General features: G+C 49.6%; 2 protein-coding genes across 3 annotated transcripts in view; one reads left to right on the forward strand and one right to left on the reverse strand.

The window, feature by feature from the left end:
* Positions 1-2050: 2050 nt before the first annotated feature.
* On the reverse strand, positions 2051-23778 carry cyb561d2 (cytochrome b561 family, member D2). Of its 2 annotated transcripts, XM_072472061.1 has the most exons (3): positions 23631-23778; positions 20607-20644; positions 2051-4553 (listed from the first exon to the last, which is right to left on the reverse strand). In XM_072472061.1, the coding sequence occupies exons 1-3, from the start codon at positions 23752-23754 to the stop codon at positions 4050-4052; spliced, it is 666 nt and encodes a 221-aa protein (XP_072328162.1). In that variant the 5' UTR covers positions 23755-23778; the 3' UTR covers positions 2051-4049. The 2 variants fall into 2 exon arrangements, with proteins under 2 accessions (XP_072328162.1, XP_072328163.1); XM_072472062.1 differs by lacking the exon at positions 20607-20644 and having other exon boundaries at positions 23631-23774.
* Positions 23664-23806, forward strand: part of nprl2 (NPR2 like, GATOR1 complex subunit) — a 76018-nt gene continuing 75875 nt past the window's right edge. Inside the window, exon 1 of the mRNA XM_072472060.1 lies at positions 23664-23798. The gene's annotated coding sequence lies outside the window, so the exon portion shown is untranslated. The remainder of the gene's footprint in view (positions 23799-23806) is intronic.

Below are 23806 nucleotides of genomic sequence, written 5' to 3' on the forward strand. Positions count from 1 at the left end.
AGCCCGCGCCTCTCCCTCGGCCCCGCCTCCCTTGGCCAACGCCCCATCTCCTCTCCCTCCCCACCTCCCCCCATCACCACCTGTGGGAGAAAGAAAAGTTACCATACCGCAGGATTAGAACATAAAACCCCTCTTCGCCCCCCCCATTCGCCCCACCACTTTGTCCAAACGTTCTTTTTCATAATCCACTCATTCCAGTTTTTCTTCTACAATAAAAGTCCACGCTTCATCCGCCGTCTCAAAGTAGTGGTGCCTCCCTTGATATGTGACCCACAGTCTTGCCGGTTGCAGCATTCCAAATTTTATCTTCCTTTTGTGAAGTACCGCCTTGGCCCGATTAAAGCTCGCCCTCCTTCTCGCCACCTCCGCACTCCAGTCTTGATAAACGCGGATCACCGCGTTCTCCCATTTACTGCACCGAGTTTTCTTCGCCCATCTAAGGACCATTTCTCTATCCTTAAAACGGAGGAATCTCACCACTATGGCTCTGGGAGTTTCTCCTGCTCTCGATCCTCGCACCATAACTCGGTACGCTCCCTCCACCTCCAACGGACCCGTCGGGGCCTCCGCTCCCATTAACGAATGCAGCATCGTGCTCACATATGCCCCGACGTCCGCCCCCTCCACACCTTCAGGAAGGCCAAGAATCCTCAGGTTGTTCCTCCTTGCGTTGTTTTCCAGTGCCTCCAACCTCTCCACACATCGTTTCTGGTGTGCCTCCTGTATCTCCGACTTCACCACCAGGCCCTGTATATCGTTCTCATTCTCGGCTGCTTTCGCCTTCACGACCCGAAGCTCCTGCTCCTGGGTCTTTTGTTCCTCTTTCAGCCCTTCGATCGCCTGTAGTATCGGGGCCAACAACTCTTTCTTCATTTCCTTTTTTATCTCCTCCACGCAGCATTTCAAAAACTCTTGTTGTTCAGGGCCCCATATGAAACTGCCACCTTCCAACGCCATCTTGGTTTTTGCTTGCCTTCCTTGCCGTTGTTCCAAAGGATCCGCTGCAATCCGGCCACTTTCCTCTCCTTTTTCCATCCGTGTCCAGGGGGAACACCCTCCTGGTTTACCGCACGGTGTTTTTAGCCGTTAAAATTGCCGTTGGGGCTCCTATCAAGAGCCCAAAAATCCGTTTCACAGGGAGCTGCCGAAACGTGCGACTCAGCTGGTCATCGCCACACCCGGAAGCCCCTGATAATTACCTTTAAACGACTGGAATTTATTCTATGCCTCCAGACTTTGAAAGCAGTCGTAAGTCACATAAGACCTAATTTAAGTTTAAAATATTGAGCAAATTAGTTGAATAATCTAATTGGATTAATAAATAATTCAACTATATATTTTCAGTAGACTATTTTATAGATAACTTTCATATGTAGACTTTTTCTCATCATCTATTCTGACTACAGGAGCTAACTTATCTGCCATGTATCTCATTGTGAAGATGTCAATCAATTTAACCATCTTCTGCTAACTCCTGTTTATTTAATTCCAGTTGTCATGGCTTGCTTTGATATTCATATGAGACACTCAGACTCAAAAATAATTACTTGCCATACATTTAACTGAACAAATTACAACCAGTGTTTCTCCAAAAGTAGCTCAAACCTGCCCCCATGCTCACCCCACCACTGAAAGTATGAAAACATGTCAAAACAGTGCTTGCAACATGTGTTTTGAATTCAGCTGTGATGCAGGTTTCAGTCTTAAACTGCATCTGACTGTATGGTCTTTAGAGTTGACCCTGGTTTTATGCAGCAATGTGAATCAGCAGCCGGTCCATTGAAGCAAACAGTGGGGAAAAAAAGGCGAGAAATGTGAAGTGGGCTGCCAATACTATTGCATAAAATTTAAATCCATTCACTTATATGTGGTGACTGAACTTAAAAGGGACAGCCACCGAGTCAAACTTAGACAAACAAAAACACCCTGATGAACATTGTGCTTTTGGGACAGACACCTCCTGACATTCACTTTGTATTTCTTACAAAGGAATGCAGAGCCGAACTGAACAGAAGTCAAAAAGCATTCAAGGAAGACAGAATGCAACACATGAAAGATGATGATATATTTTTGTTTATTCAGAGCTGGAAGGCCGCCTGGCTCATTGCAGCTTCAGTAAACCAATAGAGCTCAGCCACAAGTCGATCAGCAACAAAATCCAACAGTTAAACAGACATATCTGAATCTGACAGGCTTTTAGTACCATTACTAAAGTGCACCACCAATAAACAGGATACATCTATGTGATGGCAGGATGTATCAGTTGTTACCCGTACTGGGAACCCAAACAAATAAGAAGCCATTTTGTACCGATTCAGGTTAGCAAAGAAAGAGGCAAGTGGGTGCCTGGATACAGTTGGAGTTCATTTAATTTACTGTTTCCGTTCTATTGTAGGACTATCCTCAGCCATCCAGTGGATTGAGGACTCAAGTATGGCAAGTCAGGCCAGTACATGAAGTCTGAGAATTTGAACATTTTTCATCATCAGTCTGCCCACAGAAATTCTCTCAGTTTCTGTAGATATTCTTAAGAGTTTGAAAGGAAATCTGTAGTTAATGCAGGTTTCCCTTTGAGCTACAGTTCAGTCAGATCATCCCTTGTTCAGAGTTACAATCTATGTCTACCAATCTCTTTGGTCTCTTGCTTTGAGCACAGCCCAGCCTCTAGCTGCTGCAATTCAAACACAAGCAACTGATGATATTGTGCGAGAGAGCTTACTGCACACACAGGCAAATCCCTCACAGGAAGAATCTAATGTCTGCTAGGGTGGTGTGATTCTGTCAAAGCAGAGTCACAAAGACACTTGTGCACACACAGGACACGAGTACAGTTACTCTGTCAGTGATGATCACATGATAAAGTAAGTTTTAATTGTTTGAAGATTAAAATAATTTATTGGAGCTTAAGATCTTACCCGCAGCTTAGAACAGTATATCAGGAGTGATATTTGTCATGGGCCAGAACACCAAACATACCACATCGCATTAATTGCCTGTTTATACACACCACCACATATTCCAGTCACTGACTTAGATAAAACTAAATATCAAATGCAGTTGGCAATGGTGAGTCTGCCTGTTCTGAGTCTCCCTGCATATCCAAGTTCACCCCGTTGAGTATTGGAACGGCCGTAGATGGTAATAGCACAAAGGGCCAGAGATCATACTAATACTGCACAAGCCAATCCTCTCAACTCACATGATGTCCAATCAGCAATATAAAAATACTTTTAATAAATGACAAGCGGGGTAAAGCATTCACATAATACTGTAAGAGCAACACTTAGCAACACACATACATACACAGAAAGCAATAGGATTAAACACATACAAAGATTTGGAATGTGTAAGTTTGAGAAGAAAAAACACAATTAACAACGTATTCTAAACAAGAATGAGGTTGTCCACCCCCTTCATTGCAAATTCTACATGCAGGAATTAAGGAGGGATAGGATTAAGGAATATTATCTTACATTAAATGAGGACTCAAAAAACAAAAGGGTTAAAAATGACAGATCTTTCAGAATTCCAGGTTATTGCAGAAGGCTCAACATTTTGGTTTGAACACAACCTGTTTCTAATTTCATGGTTCAGGAGTACAACATTTGTTTCCATTTTGTTAAATATTTCCTTGAACTTCAATCAGTAAGAGCAAAAGAAGGAACATTCAGAGAACATCACTACGACCAAGGTGCAGCACTGCTCACTGCTGTGCTGATTACCAAAGGAGAAACATAGACATTTCATTATGGATGAAGTATACATAAAGACATCTTGACACCGTGTCACAAAGCAGCAGATAATGTTAATTCAGCAAACTGGGAAACAATTTGCTCAATGATCAAATGTGCTTTAAAATCTCCCAATGCCAGTTAGCATGGAGTAGGATCACAAAGTCCACGGAACTGTCCTCATTTTGGTGTCGCAGTCACCTGTATTGATGAATGGGTCTTCGAGTAATAGCTCAAGTTGGTTGTGACAGTTCTACTGCAGATTAGTACAAGTCCAGGTCATTGCTGATCGTCTGCAGATGGGACGGAAAAGTTGATTCAAGGTTGCATCCTCTTTCTCTTCAGGTAGGCACTGGATATTTGGTTCATCAAGACCAATGCCAACAGGGCTGGGCAGCAAACTGCAATGTACCAGCTAATACCATTCACTGTTTCAGTGAACCATGATGAACACATGCCCAGCAGGAGACTGGTGCAGCCCAGCAGGTAGCCAACCAATCCAGAGGTGGCATGGTAGAGTTTCAGTTTGGATAGGGACCAGTTCCCCATTAGTTTGGGGTACAGCAGCGACACCCCACCGATGGACTGCATGCAAATGTAAAAGACGGTCACCAGGCCAACCAGACCATGCCAGCTGGTAAAATGCGGTTTGTCATTCAGGTATTTGTTATAGCTAATAATGGTCAGACCTAGGATAGCACACATTGTGGTCAGTCCCTGCAACAACCAGTGGACTCGGACTTTGATTTTCCTCGAATAGGACAGAATAAGAGACGTCTCTGGAGAGAACAGCAGAATGGCTTGAGTCATAATGAAGGAAAACTAGGAGAAAACAGAAGCACAGTTAATATTTTGCACATCAAAACGTCTGTGAATCCTCCTTTCCTGTCTCTTCTGTCCTGGTAATTCAGCCAGCTCTCCGAAACAGAAAACTGAACTTTTTCACATACTTTCCCCTATCATTTTGTTCTACTCTGTTCTATCACCAGAGCCACGTCAGGATTTATCCCCACTAGGTCTGTCAGATCCTTCACTCAGGAATCTATTAGGTATTGGCTCTTGCTGCTGTCCATCCTATTGTCTTCAAGGCATCTGCCTCTGAACCTGTCCACATTGCACACAGCTTTACAATCTTTCCTACTCAGAATCCAACATTCCCTCTCCTTGTTTTATGTTTTTATGATTTATTTTCTGATTCTTTTCTCCATCACCTCAGGATCTTCCTCCCAATCTATTTCTTCTCCCACATAATGATCTCTTCCAACAGTCCTCCAGTTCGACACTTTTGTTCATGAATTCACGCCATTCTCCTAAAACATCAGTCAGTGTAAACAGCTTCTGTTCACGCAGTAGCATTTTTGAAGCACCAAAGCTCAATCTATTCCATACTACAGACATGGGACAGTAAAAATCATGTCTTTCTTGCAAGTTTCTCCACACCTACAACCATCAACGGTCACTTCATACCATTGATGACTTCATCCACTGGTATTGTTTCTTTTTTGATAAACAATTTTATTGAGACATTTTGGCACAATAAACAACAACAATATAAAACAGTGTGCAAAAAACAATCATTATAGTGCAGGACAACCAGCTCCCCTCCTACAAGGACCAGCCTAACTACCCCCCTCCACTGGTATTGTTTGCCACTGCGTGTCTTCTGATCCATTCTGGATCTTCTATATCTCTTTTATTTCTAAAGCCAATTTACTTATTAGAGAAGTTTGCTCTCTTTAGTGCCAAACACTTCTTTTCTTCTCTGTAACTCATGGCTTCATCCATGATTTAAAAACTACCCCAACCTAAAGCAGCTCTCGTGAATTTGTGGAAAGAATATGGGGAAATGCTGAAAAAGGATCCTCCTTCTCTTCCCATCAACAGTTCCAATTTATTAATAATAATTAATAATCTTTATTATTGTCACAAGTAGGCTTACATTAACACTGCAATTAAGTTACTGTGAAAATCTCCTACATGCCACACTACGCGCCGTTCAGGTACACTGAGGGAGAATCCAGAATGTCCAATTCACCACGGAACTGTGGGAGGAAACCCACACAGACACAGGGAGCACGTGCAGACTCCGCACAGACAGTAACCCAAGCTGGGAATTGAACCTGGGTCCCTGGCGCTGTGAAGCAACAGTGCTAACCACCTTGCTACCATGCCGCCCATGAATATTGCTACGATCATTGTTCCTTTCAACTTCTCTCAAATGTGCTATCTTATGCTTTGCCTTCCCCCCTGTTGTGTTGTTTTTTAAGATCAAGCTTTGTATGTTTTTTTAAATCTGATTCCAGTTTACCTCCCTTCCTGAAATGCTGCTAGAGGAGAATTCTTACAGCAATTCACTTGGGTAATCGTGCAAACACCCCCCTCACAAATCTTTGAACACTTGAAGTTAATCACACCAACCCCTGGTCTAAATTGCTCAGTAACAAACCATGCAGTGCATTCACGTACAGCATTCAGGAGAACTCTTTGTTCTCTTCTTTAATCCATTAAGCCTTTAAAAACCCACTGCTCACCCTTTATAGCACATTTAACTACTCAAATCTTCATACAGGGGAAAAGGGGTTAGGGAGAAGTTTTGTATTTTGCCTTTTATTTCCCTGCCTCACCTCTCCTCCAATTTTCAACCTTCTGATAATGCCTTCACTGAAATCTCCAATACATTTTATTATGCCTTGCTTCTACTGAAGTCACAACATCAAAAAGCTTAAACGTCACTTTACAAGTCTTTCTCTCCCTCAAACAGGTTAATAAATACATGCCAAGTAAGAGCCCTTTGAGTCCTCATTGTAACAAGCCACATCAAGAAATATCTTTCATGACTTCCGGTTGCGGCTATGCCGACGTTGGTCGCACGTTCGGCAGCTCCCGCCGGGAACAGACTTTTGGGCTCTCTAGAGGGGCCCCAACGGCAATTGTTCGACGACTTCCAATGTGGGAAGGTGACAGCAAGGTCCCCCCGACATTATATGGATTGGACCAGGAGTGGAGCGGTTAAAAAAGTGATCCTGGGGCAGTGAAAAGTGCGAGGGAGGAAAAGCAAGATGGCGGAGATCAAGCAGCATGGGCGCAGTGGTCGCAGGAGTTTCTTAAACGCTGCTTTGAGGAGCTGAAGACAGAAATGCTGCCGCCAATGAAGGCGGCGATTGACAAACTAGTGGAGACCCAGAGGGCCCAAGGGGCGGCGATCCGGGAGGTGCGGCAAAAAGCCTCGGAGAACGAGGATGAGGGGGGGGGTGTAGCCCCCCAATCCGGCTGATAACTTGGAATGTGAGGGGCCTGAACGGGCCGGTAAAGAGGGCCCGGGTGTTCGCGCACTTAAAGGGATTGAAGGCAGACGTGGTTATGCTCCAGGAGAGACATTTGAAGGTGGCAGATCAGGTTAGGCTGAGAAAGGGATGGGTCGGGCAGGTCTTCCATTCAGGCTGGATGCGAAGAACAGAGGGGTTGAAATACTGGTGGGGAAGCAGGTGTCGTTTGAGGCAATGAATATTGTAGTGGATAATGGAGGTCGATATGTGATGGTGAGTGGTAGGTTGCAGGGGGTGCGGGTGGTACTGGTGAACGTATATGCCCCGAATTGGGATGATGCCGGATTTATGAAACAGATGCTGGGTCTGATTCCGGATCTGGAGGTAGGAAGCTTGATAATGGGGGCGGGGGGGGGGGGGATAGAGCCTACTCCCGGATAGAATTTTTCATTTTGAGTAGGGCGCTAATCCCGAAAGTAGAGGAAACGGAATATTCGGCCATAGCCATCTCGGACCACGCCCCACATTGGGTGGAGCTGGAGTTGGGGGAGGAGAGGGACCAGCGCCCACTGTGGCGCCTTGATGTGGGACTATTGGCGGATGAGGGGTGTGCGGGCGGGTGCGGGGGTGCATTGAAAGATATTTGGAGGCCAACGACAACGGGGAGGTGCAGGTGGGGGTAGTCTGGGAGGCGCTGAAGGCGGTGGTCAGGGGAGAGCTAATCTCCATTAGGGCCTACAGGGAGAAGAGAGGGGAGGGAGAGGTTGGTGGGGGAGATTTTAAGGGTTGACGGGAGGTGTGCAGAGGCCCCCGAGGAGGGGCTACTCAGGGAGCGACGGAACCTCCAGACGGAGTTCGACCTGTTGACCACAGGGAAAGCAGAGGCACAGTGGAGGAAAGCGCAGGGAGCGATGTATGAGTATGGGGAGAAGGTGAGTCAGATGCTGGCACATCAGTTTCGTAAGAGGGAGGCAGCGAGGGAGATTGGTGGAGTTAAGGATAGAGGGGGGAATATGGTGCAGAGTGCGGTGAGAATAAATGAGGTATTTAGGGACTTCTATGGGGATCTGTACAGGTCTGAGCCCCCAGCGGGGGAGGAGGGGATGCGACGATTCTTAGATCAGCTGAGGTTCCCGAGGGTGGAGGAGGAGGTGGCTGGTTTGGTGGCGCCGATTGGGCTGGAGGAGCTGGTTAAAGGATTGGGTAGCATGCAGGTGGGGAAGGCTCTGGGGCCGGATGGGTTCCCGGTTGAATTCTACAGGAAATACGTGGACCTGCTGGGCCCATTGCTAGTGAGGACTTTCAATAAGGCGAGGGAGGGGGGACCTTGCCCCCGACAATGTCTAGGGTGCTGATTTCTTTGATCCTGAAGCGGGACAAGGATCCACTGCAATGTGGGTCGTATAGACCGATCTCGCTCCTCAATGTTGATGCTAAGTTGCTGGCAAAGAGAATTGAGGACTGTGTCCCGGGGGTGATTTGTGAGGACCAGACGGGATTTGTGAAGGGTAGGCAATTAAATACAAATGTGCAGAGGCTCCTCAATGTGATTATGATGCCCCGGGTGGAGGGGGAAGCGGAGGTAGTGGCAGCTATGGACGCGGAGAAGGCCTTTGACCGGGTGGAGTGGAAATATCTTTGGGAAGTGTTGCGGAGGTTTGGGTTCGGGGAGGGGTTCATCAGCTGGGTCAGGCTGCTATATAGAGCCCCGGTGGCGAGTGTGGCTACGAATCGGCGAAGGTCGGAGTACTTTCGGCTGTACCGGGGGACGAGGCAGGGGTGCCCCCTGTCCCCCTTGTTGTTTGCACTGGCAATTGAGCCTCTGGCCATGGCACGGAGGGAGTCCAGGAAATTGAGGTGACTGGTCCGGGGGGAGAGGAACACCGGGTGTCGATGCATGCTGACAGCCTGTTGCTGTATGTGGCAGATCCAGTGGAGGGGATGGCGGAGGTCATGCGGATCCTAAGGAAGTTTGGAGACTTTTCGGGGTATAAACTCAACGTAGGGAAGAGTGAGCTCTTTGTGGTGTATTCAGGGGACCAGGGAAGGGGGATAGACAAGCTACCGCTGAAGAGGGCGGAAAGGAGCTTTCGGTACCCAGGGATCCAAGTAGCTAGGAGTTGGGGGGCCCTGCACAAGCTCAAATTGACGCAGTTGGTGGAGCAGATGGAGGAGGATTTTAAAAGATGGGATATGCTGCCACTCTCACTAGCGGGTAGGGTGCAGGCGGTCAAAATGACGGTCCTCCCGAGGTTTCTCTTTGTGTTCCAGTGCCTTCCCAATATGATCCCCAAGGCCTTTTTCAAACGGGTAAGTAGAAGCATCATGGGTTTTGTGTGGGCGAATAAGACCCCGAGGGTGAAGAGTGTTTCTGGAGCGTAGCAGGGACAGGGGGGGCTGGCGCTGCCGAATTTGTGCGGCTATTATTGGGCAGCCAATGTGGCGATGATCCGTAAGTGGGTAATGGAGGGAGAGGGGGTGGCGTGGAAGAGGCTAGAGATGGCATCCTGTGTGGGCACGAGCCTGAGGGCACTGACGACAGCACCGCTGCCGCTCTCGCCGACAAGGTACACCACGAGTCCGGTGGTGGCGGCGACGCTGAAGATGTGGGGGCAGTGGAGGCGACACAGGGGCGAGGTGGGAGCCTCGGTTTGGTCCCCGATTCGGGAGAATCATCGATTCGTCCCGGGAAGGATGGATGGGGGGTTTCGGAGCTGGCATCTGGCAGGGATTAGAAGAATGGGGGACCTGTTCATCGATGGGACGTTTGTGAGCCTAGGGGTGCTGGAGGAGAAGTTTGGGTTACCCCCGGGAAACGCTTTCAGGTAAATGCAAGTGAGGGCATTTGTGAGGCGGCAGGTAAGGGAATTCCCGCTGCTCCCGGCACAGGGGATTCAGGACAGGGTGATTTCGGGTGTATGGGTTGGAGAAGGCAAAGTTTTGGCGATTTACCAGGAGCTGAAGGAAGAGGAGGAGGCCTCGGTGGAGGAGCTAAAGGGCAAGTGGGAGGAGGAGCTGGGGGAGTAGATAGATGAGGGTCTGTGGGCTGACGCCCTGAGTAGGGTAACTGTTCCTCCTCTTGAGCCAGGCTCAGCCTAATACAGTTCAAAGTTACTCACAGAGCGCATATGACAGAGGCGAGGTTGAGTAGGTTCTTTGGGGTGGAGGACAGATGTGGGAGGTGCTCGAGAAGCCCGGCAAATCACGTCCATATGTTCTGGTCGTGCCCGGCACTGGATGGGTTTTGGAGGGGTTTTGAGAGGACTATGTCCAAGGTGGTGAAAGCCCGGGTCAAGCCGAGCTGGGGGTTCGCATTATTTGGGGTAACGGACGAGCCAGGAGTGCGGGAGGCGAAAGAGGCCGGTATTCTGGCCTTTGCATCACTGGTAGCACGGCGGCGGATTTTGCTATTATGGAAAGATGCGAAGCCCCCTAGTGTGGAAGCTTGGATCAATGACATGGCAGGGTTCATCAAGCTGGAGAGGATAAAGTTTGCCTTGCGAGGGTCTGTGCAGGGGTTCCTCAGGCGGTGGCAACCGTTCCTAGACTATCTCGCGGAGCGTTAGGAGGAGGTCAGCAGCAGCCCGGGGGGGGGTTCCCTAGTGGTGCTTTTAAATGTCATATGGGGGGTTATTGTATATGGGGGAAATCCAATGCGTAATTTTTGATTGTTGTGTTCTTGTTTCTTTCTTTTTGTTGGGGGGGGGGGGGTTGTTGAAAATCTGTTGAAAAATTTGAATAAATATATTTTTGTTTTAAAAAGAAATATCTTTCATTAGCCTTTTCAAAGACTCATTTCCCCTGGGTCTAACCCCAAAGTCACATATTTCGGTAGTTTCCTCTTCTATCCCCCTTCATGCACTCTCTGAGCACACCTTATCCATGAACTTACTACATTCACACAAAACTATTGACCATGCAACATCCCTTCTTGGCTACAAAAGCAATGTACTGCAGATGCTGGAAATATAAAATAAAAATATAAAATGCTGGAAATACGCTATTTCCTTCTCCACAGTTGCTGCCTGACCTGCTGAGTATTTCCAGCATTTTCTGTATTTATTTCTTTTCTGTTCACGGGATGGATGCATTGCTGGCTAGGCCAGCATTTATTGACCATCTCCAATTGCCTTCAAGGGGGTGGTGGTGAGCTGCCATCTTGAACTGTTGCATAGGAACATACAAATTAGGAGGAGTAGGCATCTCAGCCCCTTGAGCCTGCTCTGCCATTCAACAGGATCATGGCTGATCTGATTGTAACTTCAACCCCACCTTCCTGCCTTTCCAAGATAACCTTTCACCTCCTTGTTAATCTATCTAGCTCTGCCTTAAAAATATTCAAAGACTCTGCTTCCAAGAGACTCACAATCCTCAGAAATAAATTCTCCTTATCTATCTTAAATGAGTGAACCCTTATTTTTAAAGTGACCCCTCGTTCTAGATTCTCCGACAAGAGGAAACATCCTCTCCACTTCCACCCTGTCAATACCCTAAGGATCTTAAATGTTTTGATCAGGGCAGCTCCTACACTTCTAAACTCAAGTGGATAAAAATCTACCCTTTCCTCATAGGACAACCCACCCATTCCTGGAATTAGTCTAAGAAACCTTCTCTGAACTGCTTCCAACACATTTATATGTGTCCATTTGGTGCAGGAATACCCTTAGTGTTGTTTGGGAGGGAATTCCGGGATTTTGCCATGGCAAATGGTGATAGCTCCAAATCAGGATGGTGTGTGACTTGGAGGGATACTGCTACCTTTGTTCTCCTAGGACGGTAGAGGTCATAGGTTTGGAATGTACTGTTGAAGGAGCCTTAGCAAGTTGTGGTGGTGCATCTGGGGTGGGAACCTCTGACCCTCCGCAACGGAATGGCGCCCGGCGCGGGGGCAGAGAATAGCCGCTCACGCTGGAAATCCGGCGCGACGATGCTTCTGCGATCCTCCGCGGATCCTCCAGTCCCACGCGCGCGGTCGACACGCCGCCAGTTGGGGGCCATTGCAACATGCCCCCGCGGCGATTCTCCGCAGTCGACCAGCCAAACCCCTGCCGGCGTGGTTTACATGTGGTACCACCGGGTGAGAGTTGGGACCCGCGATCGCGGTGGCAGTCCTGGTGGGGGGTATCTGACTCCGGGCGGGGCCTCAGCCAAGCCCGCGATCGGGGGCCACTGATCGGCGGGCCATCGTGATCTGTGGGGCCTACCGCGGGCCCGCTGTGTGGCTCCGCCATGTCGGCGGCACCTGCGCCGAGGTGGGCCGCCGCGTGCATGCACGGACCCGCTTGTGGCCACCGTGCGCATGCGCGGCCTGTCTATCAGAGTCCCGCCAGCAGCCAGAGCTGCGGGATGCACGCCAGGGCTCTGCTAGCCCCTGGATAACGGAGAATCATCCCGGACCTTCGAGGAAAAAGTCCGGAGTGATTCTTGCCCGTTTCCTGGCAGGCATGGGGACTTAGTCCCCAGAAGGGCGAATCCCGCCCCTGGTATAAAGTACACACTGCTGCCATTGTGTGCCAGTGAAGGGAGCAAATCTTCAATGTTATGGATGGTACACCAATCAAGCAGGTTTCTTTGTCTTGGATGTGTTGAACTTCTTGGATGTTGTTGGAGCTGCACTTATCCAGAAAAGTAGAGCATATTCCATCACACACCTGACTTACGTCTTGAAGATGGTGGACAGGCTTTGAGGAGTCAAGAGGTGAGTTACTTACTGCAAAGTTCCCAGTCTCTGGAGTTAGAGTGTTTGTATATGGCTGGATCCAGTTATGTTTCGGGTCAATGGTAATCCCCAGGATGTTGATGGTGGGGAATTGCATGATGGTAAGGCAGTTCAATGTCAAGGGAAAATTGTTAGATTCTCTCTTGTTGGGGATGTTCATTGCCTGACACACGTGGGGTGAAATGTTACTTGCTACTTACTAGCCCAAGCCTAAATATTTTCAGGTCGTGCTGTGTGCAGGCACAAATTGCTTAATTTGCTGAGGAGTTGTAAAGAATCCTGAACTCAGTGCAATCACTAGCGAACATCACTTCTGCCTTATTAGGAAGTAGCTGAAGATTGTTGAACCTAGGACACCATTTCCTTCTTGGTTTGCATGTTAGCTAATATTGTTAATGGTTCCTTTACCTCAGATACTCTCCCAGTATCCTGCAAATCTGCCTTCTACTTAGTAAAAATAATACCCCTCATCCGCTCATCCTTGTGCACTACCAATATCTCTAACCTCACTTTCCTCTCCAAAGTCCATGAATGTTGTTGCCTCCAAGCCCATACCAAAATAACTCCTATCAAAGTCTATCAAATGACAGTCTATGTGACTGTGACAAAGATAAACAATGCTCTTCATCATTTTCAACCTGTCTGACATAGTTGACCTCCAAAGCCTCTCCCTGGTTGACCAGCTGTGTTCACATGGTTCCATTCTTATCTATTCAGTTGTAGTCAGAGAATTACCTGTAATGGCTACGCATCCTATTCCCACAATGTTACCTCTGGTGTCCCCACAAGGATCTATTCTTGGCCCTTCCTTCTATTTCTTCTAAATCTATGGGCTGGTTTAGCACAGAGCTAAATCGCTGGCTTTGAAAGCAGACCAAGGCAGACCAGCAGCACGGTTCAATTCCCGTACCAGTCTCCCCAAACAGGCGCCGGAATGTGGCGACTAGGGGCTTTTCACAGTAACTTCATTTGAAGCCTACTTGTGACAATAAGCAATTTTCATTTCTCATTTCTTATTTACATGCTGCCCATGGTAATACTATCAGATAATACTTTAGCTTTGCATATACACTCAGCTAGCCCTCACTACTGCCTCCCTCAACCCCTCCACCATCTAGAAATTATGAGACTGCTTGTCCGACATCCAAAACTGGTTGAGCAGAAACTTCCTCCAGTTAATTACTGGGAAGGCTAAAGCCGTTGGCCAACAACAAAATCTGTTGCCTCTCCACTGACTAAATCCATCTCCATGGCAAATGTCCGAGGCTGAACCAGATTGTTCTCAAGCTTGGTGTCACCCTGACTCGGAGATGAGCTTCCAACTTTATACCTGCCCTGCCTCAGATCATAGAATTTACAGTGCAGAAGGAGGCCATTTGACCCATCGAGTCTGCACCAGCTCTTGGAAAGAGCACCCTACCCAAGGTCTCCTATCCCCATAACCTAGTAACCCCACCCAACACGAAGGGCAATTTTGGACATTAAGGGCAATTTATCATGGCCAATCCACCTAACCTGCACATCTTTGGACTGTGGGAGGAAACCGGAGCACCCGGAGGAAACCCATGCACACACGGGGAGGATGTGCAGACTCCGCACAGACAGTGACCCAAGCCGGAATCAAACCTGGGACCCTGGAGCTGTGAAGCAATTGTGCTATCCACAATGCTACCGTGCTGCCCTACTTTGCTGAAATCCTCTCGTTATCTCTAGCTGTAATTATTTCAATGCACTCCTGACCAGCCTCCCAAATATCAGACCAGTCTCCATAAACTGGAGTTCCATTCATCTTGTGCTTGCTGACGACCATGGCTGTCGTTCAAGCAATGCCTCAATTTTAAAATTCTCATCCTGGTTTTCAAAACCCTCCACAGCTTCACTGCTTTCAATCACTGTAATCTCCTCCAGCTCCACAATGCCTCCAGATATCTGTACTCCTGACTTGCAAATATATTGCCATTCCTTCATGGTCACTGGTCAAAATCCTGGAACTCCCTCCCTAACAGCGCAGTGGGCATACGTACACCACATGGACTGCAGCGGTTCAAGGCAGCAGCTCACCACCACCTTCTCAAGGACAATTAGGAATGGGCAACAAATGCTAGCCTAGCCAGCTAAGCCCACATCTCCGAAAATATTTTTTTTTAAAAATCATCCAACTCTGCAGCACCCCAGGTATCTCAGCTGTCTAGGTTCACAGCGCTAGATTTCTGCCCCAAACCTCTCCTCATCCTTTAAGACATTCCTTGAAACCTACCTCTTTGGTCAAGCTTTTGCTGATTGACCCAAATATCACCGTACGTGGCTCAGTGTCAAATTTTGTTTGATATTTCTCCTGTGGAGTGTTTGGGACATTTTCTACATTGCATTTGCTATATGACTACAAGCTGCTGTTGTTAATTTAGAGTAACTAGTATCCCACATATTAATTATCCCCACAATTATTACTCCCAGGCCCTTTTCCCCATCTGTTCCATGCTAATTTCTTCCTCTCCAGGTAATCTGCAGCAATTCCTGATTATTCATTTCCTTACTTTGACAATGCATATTTCTATTCAAACTTGTTCAAACCTCCCATTATCCAAAGTTAAATTTATGGATGTAATTATCAGAAGCTAATAATGTCTTCTAATCATTCCTTCCTCCACATGTCCATAAGGCTTATTCTCGAATCGACATTTTCATTTTGAGTAGGGCGCTGATAGCGAGAGTAGAGGATACGGAGTATTCGGCAATAGCCATTTCGGACCACGCCCCGCATTGGGTGGACTTGGAGATGGGGGAGGAGAGGGACCAGCGCCCGCTGTGGCGCTTGGAGGTGGGGCTGTTGGCGGACGAGGAGGTGAGCGAGCGGGTCCGAGGAAGTATAGAGAGGTACTTGGAGACCAACGACAACGGGGAGGTCCGAGTGGGGATGGTATGGGAGGCACTGAAGGCGGTGATGAGGGGAGAGCTGATCTCCATTAGGGCCCACAAGGAGCGGAGGGAGCGGGGGGGAGAGGGAGAGGCTGGTCGGGCAGATGGTGAGGGTAGACAGGAGGTATGCGGAAGAGCCTGAGGAAGGATTGTTGAGGAAGAGGCGCAGCCTCCAGGCCGAATTCGACCTGGTGACCACCAGGAAGGCGGAGGTGCAGTGGAGGAAGGCTCAGGGGGCGGTCTACGAGTATGGGGAAAAGGCAAGCCGGATGCTGGCGCATCAGCTTCGGAAGCGGAACGCAGCTAGGGAGATCGGGGGAGTTAAGGACAGGGGAGGGAGCGTGGTGCGGAGTGGGGTTGGCATCAATGGGGTCTTCAGGGACTTCTACGAGGAATTGTACCGATCCAAGCCCCCACGCGAGGAGGGAGGGATGGGCTGTTTCCTGGACCAATTGAGGTTTCCAAAGGTGGAAGAGGGACTGGTGGCGGGACTGGGGGCCCCGATTGGGCTGGAGGAGCTGATTAAAGGGATATGAAGCATGCAGGCGGGGAAGGTACCGGGGCCGGACGGTTTCCCAGTCGAGTTCTATAAAAAAATATATGGACCTGTTGGGCCCGCTGTTATTTAGGACCTTTAATGAGGCAAGGGAGGGGGGGGGGGCTTTACCCCCGACGATATCCCGGGCACTGATCTCGTTGATCCTGAAGCGGGACAAGGATCCCCTGCAATGTGGGTGTTACAGACCGATTTCCTTGCTAAATGTAGATGCCATGGTGCTGGCGAAGGTCTTAGCCACGAGGATTGAAGATTGTGTGCCGCAGATCATCCATGAAGACCAGACGGGGTTTGTGAAGGGGAGACAGTTGAACGCGAATGTGCGGAGGCTTTTGAACGTTATCATGATGCCGGCGAGGGAGGGGGAGGCGGAGATAGAATCATAGAAGTCCACAACATGGAAACAGGCCCCTCGGCCCAACCAGTCCACGCCGCCCAGCTTTTACCATTAAGCTAGTCCCAGTTGCCCGCACTTGGCCCATAACCCTCCATACCCATCTTACCCATGTAACTATCTAAATGTTTTTTTAAAAGACACAATTGTACCCGCCTCTACTACTACCCCTGGCAGCCCATTCCAGACACTCACTACCCTCTGAATGAAGAAATTGCCCCTCTGGGCCCTTCTGAATCTCTCCCCTCTCACCTTAAACCTATGCCCTCTAGTTTTAGACTCCCCTACCTTTGGGAAAAGATGTTGACTATCTACCTTACCTATGTCCGTCATTATTTTATAGACCTCTATAAGATCACCCCTAAGCCTCCTACGCTCCAAGGAAAAAAGTCCCAGTCTATCCAGCCTCTCCTTATAACTCAAACCATCAAGTCCCGGCAACATCCTAGTAAATCTTTTCTGCACTCTTTCCAGTTTAATAATATCCTTTCTATAACAGGGTGACCAGAACTGCACACAGTATTCCAAGTGTGGCCGTACCAATGTCTTGTACAACTTCAACAAGACGTCCCAACTCCTGTATTCAATGTTCTGACCAATGAAACCAAGCATGCCGAATGCCTTCTTCACCACCCTGTCCACCTGCGACTCCACCTTCAAGGAGCTATGAACCTGTACTCCTAGATCTCTTTGTTCTATAACTCTCCCCAACGCCATACCATTAACTGAGTAGGTCCTGGCCTGATTCGATCTGCCAAAATACATCACCTCACATTTATCTAAATTAAACTCCATCTGCCATTCGTCGGCCCACTGGCCTAATTGATCAAGATCCCGTTGCAATCCTAGATAACCTTCTTCACTATCCACTGTGCCACCAATCTTGGTGTTATCTGCAAACTTACTAACCATGCCTCCTAAATTCTCATCCAAATCATTAATATAAATCACAAATAACAGTGGACCCAGCACCAATCCCTGAGGCACACCACTGGTCACAGGCCTCCAGTTTGAAAAACAACCCTCTACAACCACCCTCTGCCTTCTGTCATCCAGCCAATTTTGAATCCAATTGGCAACCTCACCCTGGATCCCGTGAGCTTTAACCTTCTGCAACAACCTACCATGCGGTACCTTGTCAAAGGCTTTGCTAAAGTCCATGTAGACAACGTCTACTGCACTGCCCTCATCTACCTTCTTGGTCACCCCCTCAAAAAACTCAATCAAATTTGTGAGACATGATTTTCCACGCACAAAGCCATGCTGACTGCCCCGAATCAGTCCTTGCCTCTCTAAATGCTTGTAGATCCTGTCTCTCAGAATACCTTCTGGCAACTTACCTACTACAGACATTAGGCTCACCGGTCTGTAGTTCCCAGGCTTTTCCCTGCTGCCCTTCTTAAACAAGGGCACAACATTCGCCACTCTCCAATCTTCAGGCACCTCACCTGTGGCTGCCGATGATTCAAATATCTCTGTTAGGGGACCCGCAATTTCCTCCCTAGCCTCCCACAACATCCTGGGATACATTTCATCAGGTCCCAGGGATTTATCTACCTTGATGCGCTTTAAGACTTCCAGCACCTCCTCCTCTGTAATATGCACACTTCTCAAGACATCACTATTTATTTCCCTTAGTTTCCTAACATCAATGCCTTTCTCCACCGTGAATACCGATGAGAAATATTCATTCAGGATCTCACCCAACTCTTGTGGCTCTGCACATAGATGCCCTTGTTGGTCCTTAAGAGGCCCTACTCTGTCCCTAGTTACTCTTTTCCCCTTTATGTATTTGTAGAATCTCTTTGGATTCTCCCTTGCATTATTTGCCAAAGCAATTTCATGTCCCCTTTTTGCCCTCCTGATTTCCCTCTTAACTCTATTTCGACAATCTCTATACTCTTCAAGGGATCCACTTGATCCCAGTTGCTTATTTACGTCATATGCCTCCTTCTTTTTGATAGTGGTGGCGATGGACGCTGAGAAAGCCTTCGATACGGTAGAGTGGGGGTACCTGTGGGAGGTGAAGAGGTTCGGGTTTGGGGAGGGGTTTGTCAGGTGGGTTAGGCTGTTGTATGAGGTCCCGATGGCGAGTGTGGCCACAAATAGGAGGAGGTCCGAGTACTTTCGGTTGCACCGAGGGACGAGATAGGGGTGTTCCCTGTCCCCCCTGCTCTTCGCACTGGCGATTGAACCCCTGGCTATAGCACTGAGAGTCGAGGAACTGGAGGGGGTTGGTGAGGGGTGGGGGGGGAGCATAGGGTGTCGCTCTATGCGGACGACCTGCTGCTGTATGTGGCGGATCTGGTGGGAGGAATGCCAGAGGTAATGAGGATCCTTAGGGAATTCGGGGACTTTTCGGGGTACAAGCTCAACATGGGGAAGAGCGAGCTGTTCGTAGTTCAGCTAGGGGACCAGGAGAGGGGGATTGGCGAGCTCCCACTAAAAAGAGAGGAGAAGAGCTTCAGATATTTGGGGGTCCAGGTGGCCAGGGGGCCCTGCATAGGCTTAACTTTACACTGGAGTAGTAATTCAGAGGTGAAGGCTAATGCTCTGGGGACACGTGTTCAATTCCCACCACGCTCAAATTCAATTGATAAATCAGAAATTAAAAGCTAGTTTCAGTGATGATGTTTATGAAACTATCATTGATTGTCATAAAAATCTATCTGGTTCACCAATGTCCTTTAAGGTAGGAAATCTGCTGTCCTTACCTGGTCTGTCCTACATGTGACTCCAGACCAAAACAATGTAGTGGCCTTAAATGGCCTCTGAAACGGCCCAACAAGCCTCTCAGTTGTATCAAACCATTAGGAAGTCTAAAAGGAATGAAACTGGATGGTCCACCCAGCGTTAACCTAGGAACTCCCTTCCCAACAGCACTGTGGGTGCACCTGCACCACACGGATTGCAGTGGTTCAATTTGGCATCTCACCATCACCTTCTCAAGGGCAATTAAGGATGGGCAATAAATCCTTATCTAGCCAGCGACACCCACATGCCATAAATGATTTTTTTTTCTTCAAATTCCAATTTTCGCATGATCACATTCTTTCAAAACAGTGGAATTTCTGACTCTGAGCATAGTCACAGAAAACCTGCCAATGGGCATGCAAGCTGATGACAATCTCTGTGGCAGGTCGTTCTGAGATCCATCCACCACCCTGTGTGTGAAAAACAAGTCAGGAACCCCAGCACAACACAGCCTTGGGAGAATGTGTCAACTGACTTGTGTCCAAAGCAGGAAATGTTTTTGTTTAAAATCTGGATGTGTGTGACAGAGACAGGCAGGTTCTCTCAAGGAGCAACTTTGTTTGAAAATAAAATTAAAACCAGGATCCCAACAACCTATGGGACACGGAGGGTGGTGAGTGCAGCATGGTGGACATTATACATTTAGTATTGAAAAGGTTACTGATGTAGAGGGAGCTAGCCCACAGAGACAGGACACGGGGCAGCACGGTAGCATTGTGATTAGCACAATTGCTTCACATCTCCAGGGTCCCAGGTTCGATTCCCGGCTTGGGTCACTGTCTGTGCGGAGTCTGCATATTCTCCCTGTGTGTGCGTGGGTTTCCTCCGGGTGCTCCGGTTTCCTCCCACAGTCCAAAGATGTGCAGGGTAGGTGGATTGGCCATGCTAAATTGCCCTTAGTGTCCAAAATTGCCCTTAGTGTTGGGTGGGGCTACTGTGTTATGGGGATAGGATGGAGGTGTGGACCTTGGTAGGGTGCTCTTTCCAAGAGCCGGTGCAGACTCGATGGGCCGAATGGCCTCCTTCTGCACTGTAATTTCTATGATTCTATGACACTTTCTCCTTTCTGCTGAGTTTGTGTGTCAGCGAGAACTGATGAAGAGAGCAGGGGTGTGTTAAGAGGGGTGGGAAACGGAGAAAGATTGTGCAAGAGAAATGGGGAGATTGTGCTCACTTTGGAGGGAAGCATATCCTCCAAACAAAAAAAGCTTGGCCTAAAAAGGCAGCATCTGGTGAATATCTCCATGGTACACAAGTGTAGATTACTTACAGCAACAGACATTAGGAATGGATGCCAAGAAAATAAACCTAGAACAAAAAGGATAAAATGAAATCATCAGCTACTCTTTAAGGTACATTCCATTAACACCTTCATCACAACACTTTCATAAAATCATAGAAATTTACAGCACAAAACAAGGTAATGTGGCCCATTTTGCTAGTGCAGGACTAATCGAAAGGAAGATAACTTGAGGAGGGTTTGAAAGAGTTTGGCAAAAGTGTACTGTATTGAGTCAATGGGCTCACAGATGTGGGAAACTAACAGAATGGAGAAGGTGCTAGTTTTCCTCATGTTGTTCAATCAACAAATTCTGAATATGTAAGAGTCTATGGAGAAGTAGGTACAGCCAGTGGGTTAGTTGCAGTTCAGCCTGCAAGTTCCAGTAATCAGACTGTCAGCATTAGTCAGATACGTCCAAGTGTTTGGCATAGGTATAAGTATAATGGAGAATTGGGATGTCGAATAAACGTTAAATCTATATCCCCATTACGGCGGCACGGTGGCGCAGTGGTTAGCACTGCTGCCTCATGGCGCCGAGGACCCGGGTTCAATTCCAGTCATGGGTCACTGTCCGTATGGAGTTTGCACATTCTCCCTGTGTCTGGGTGGGTCTCACCCCCACAACCAAAGATGTGCAGGTTAGGTGGATTGGTCACACTAAATTGTCCCTTAATTGGAAAAAAATAATTGGGCACTTAAAATTTGTATTAAAAATCTATATCCTCGTTAATGTGTCTATATCTCAAGCGATAGACGTTAACATCCTGCCTCACCCACCTGGAACCACTCCCCATCCCATGCACCTGGAGTCCCTCCCCCACCCACCTGGAGCCCCCTCCTCCATCCCACCCACCTGGAGCCTCTCCTCCAATCTGCTCCACCCACCTGGAACCCCTCACCCATCCCACCTGGAGCCCCTCCCCAATCCCACCCCACCAACCTGAGGCCGTGTCCCTTTCCCACCACAACCATCGGGAGCCCCTCCTCAACCCACCCAACTGGAGCCCCTCCCCATCACGCCCCACCCAACTGGAGCCCCTCTCCCGTCTTGCCCCACCCATCTGGAGCCCCTCCAATATCCCACCCCCCCACCTGGAGCCCCTTCCCCATCCGGCGCCCCCCCACCTGGAGTCCCTCCCCATCACCCCCCCCCCCACCTGGAGCCCCTCCCCCATCACCCCCCCCCCCACCTGGAGCCCCTCCCCCATCACCCCCCCCCCACTTGGAGCCCCTCTCCATCACCCCCCCCCCACATGGAGCCCCTCCTCCATCCCCCCCCACCTGGAGCCCCTCCTCCATCCCATCTCCCCCACCCCCACCTGGAGCCCCTCCCCCATCCCTCCCCCCACCTGGATCCCCTCCCCCATCAACCCCCCACTTGGAGCCCCTCCTCCATCCCCACCTGGAGCCCCTCCCCCACCCCACCAACCCCCACCTGGAGCCCCTCCCCCACCCCACCAACCCCCACCTGGAGCCCCTCCTCGACCCCCCCCTCCCCCACCTGGAGCCCCTCCCCGACCCCCCCCTCCCCGACCCCCCCCTCCCCCACCTGGAGCCCCTCCTCGACCCCCCCCCTCCCCCACCTGGAGCCCCTACTTCACCCCCCCCCCCCAAACCTGGAGCCCCTCCTCCACTCCACCCCCCCCCGGCCAACCTGGAGCCCCTCCTCCACTCCACCCCACCTGGAACCCCTCCTCCCACCTCACCTGGAGCCCCTCCTCCAACCCCCCTCCCATCTGGAGCCCCTCCTCCATCCCCCCCTCCCACCTGGAGCCCCTCCTCCATCCCCCCTCCCACCTGGAGCCCCTCCTCCATTCCCCCCCTCAGCCTCCACCTGGAGCCCCTCCTCCATCCAACTCCCCCACCTGGCCCCTCCCCCATTTCACACCACCCACCTGGAGCTCCTCCCCATTCTACCCCATCCACCTGTAGCCCTTCCTCCACCCCCCCCCAAAAGCTGGACACCCTCCCCCATTCCACCCTACCCACCTGGAGCCCCTCCCCAGTCCACCTGAATCCCCTCCCCATTCCACCTGGAGCCACCCTCCCACTCCACCCCACCCCCATAACCCCCCCCATTCCATCCCCTCCCCCATCACCCCCCCCCCCCCCACTGGAATGGGGTGGGGGTGGGGGTGGGGTGGAGGAGGGGCTCCAGGGTGGGGTGGAGATGGTTAGCAGTTTCAAATTCCTAGAGGTGCACATCTGCAAAAATCTGTCCTGGTCCACCCACATCGACGCTACCACCAAGAAAGCACAACAGCGCGTATACTTCCTCAGGAAACTAAGGAAATTCGGCATGTCCACATTGACTCTTACCAACTTTTACAGATGCAGCATAGAAAGCATCCTATCAGGCTGCATCACAGCCTGGTCTGGCAACTGCTCGGCCCAGGACCGCAAGAAACTTCAGAGAGTCGTGAACACCGCCCTGTCCATCACACGAACCTGCCTCCCATCCATTGACTCCATCTACACCTCCCGCTGCCTGGGGAAAGCGGGCAGTATAATCAAAGATCCCTCCCACCCGGCTTACTCACTCTTCCAACTTCTTCCATCGGGCAGGAGATACAGAAGTCTGAGAACACGCACGAACAGACTCAAAAACAGCTTCTTCCCCACTGTCACCAGACTCCTAAATGACCCTCTTATGGACTGACCACATTAACACTACACCCTGTATGCTTCATCCCATGCCAGTGCTTATGAAGTTACATTGTATATGTTGTGTTGCCCTATTATGTATTTTCTTTTATTCCCTTTTCTTCTCATGTACTTAATGATCTGTTGAGCTGCTCGCAGAAAAATACTTTTCACTGTACCTCGGTACACGTGACAATAAACAAATCTAATCCAATCCCACCCACTTGGAGCTCATCCTCCTCCCCCCATACTCATCCTCCCTCATCCTCCTCCCGACCCCCCACCTGGAGCCCCTCCTCCATCCCACCCCATCATGAACCGTTCCGCTGGTCCACTTGTCTGTTCCTTCTCCAGCTGTCGGATACTCACTGCTCCCGGGCCTTGAGACCACCGCAACGCCGATTGGGAATCCCAGGCTGAGGATATGGGCTGCGGCCCCGGCCGCTTTCCGCAGGGCTCCGTAAAGCCAGTAGTCGTCACTGGGTTCCGCCATGGCCGCGAGCGGCTCCGTGCTCACTGCGCGGTGAGGTCACGGCGGTGAGGTC

The sequence above is a fragment of the Scyliorhinus torazame genome, chromosome 13, assembly GCF_047496885.1.
Source record: "Scyliorhinus torazame isolate Kashiwa2021f chromosome 13, sScyTor2.1, whole genome shotgun sequence".
Taxonomy (NCBI): Eukaryota; Metazoa; Chordata; class Chondrichthyes; order Carcharhiniformes; family Scyliorhinidae; genus Scyliorhinus; species Scyliorhinus torazame.

Coding starts and splice junctions, on each gene's coding strand:
- cyb561d2 (XM_072472061.1), bottom strand. CDS start 23,754: ATGGCGGAACCCAGTGACGACTACTGGCTTTACGGAGCCCTGCGGAAA. Junction 20,645..23,630: donor GGTCTCAAGGCCCGGGAGCA/GTGAGTATCCGA, acceptor TTTTTGTTCTAG/GTTTATTTTCTTGGCATCCA. Junction 4,554..20,606: donor CATTCCTAATGTCTGTTGCT/GTAAGTAATCTA, acceptor GTTTTCTCCTAG/TTTTCCTTCATTATGACTCA.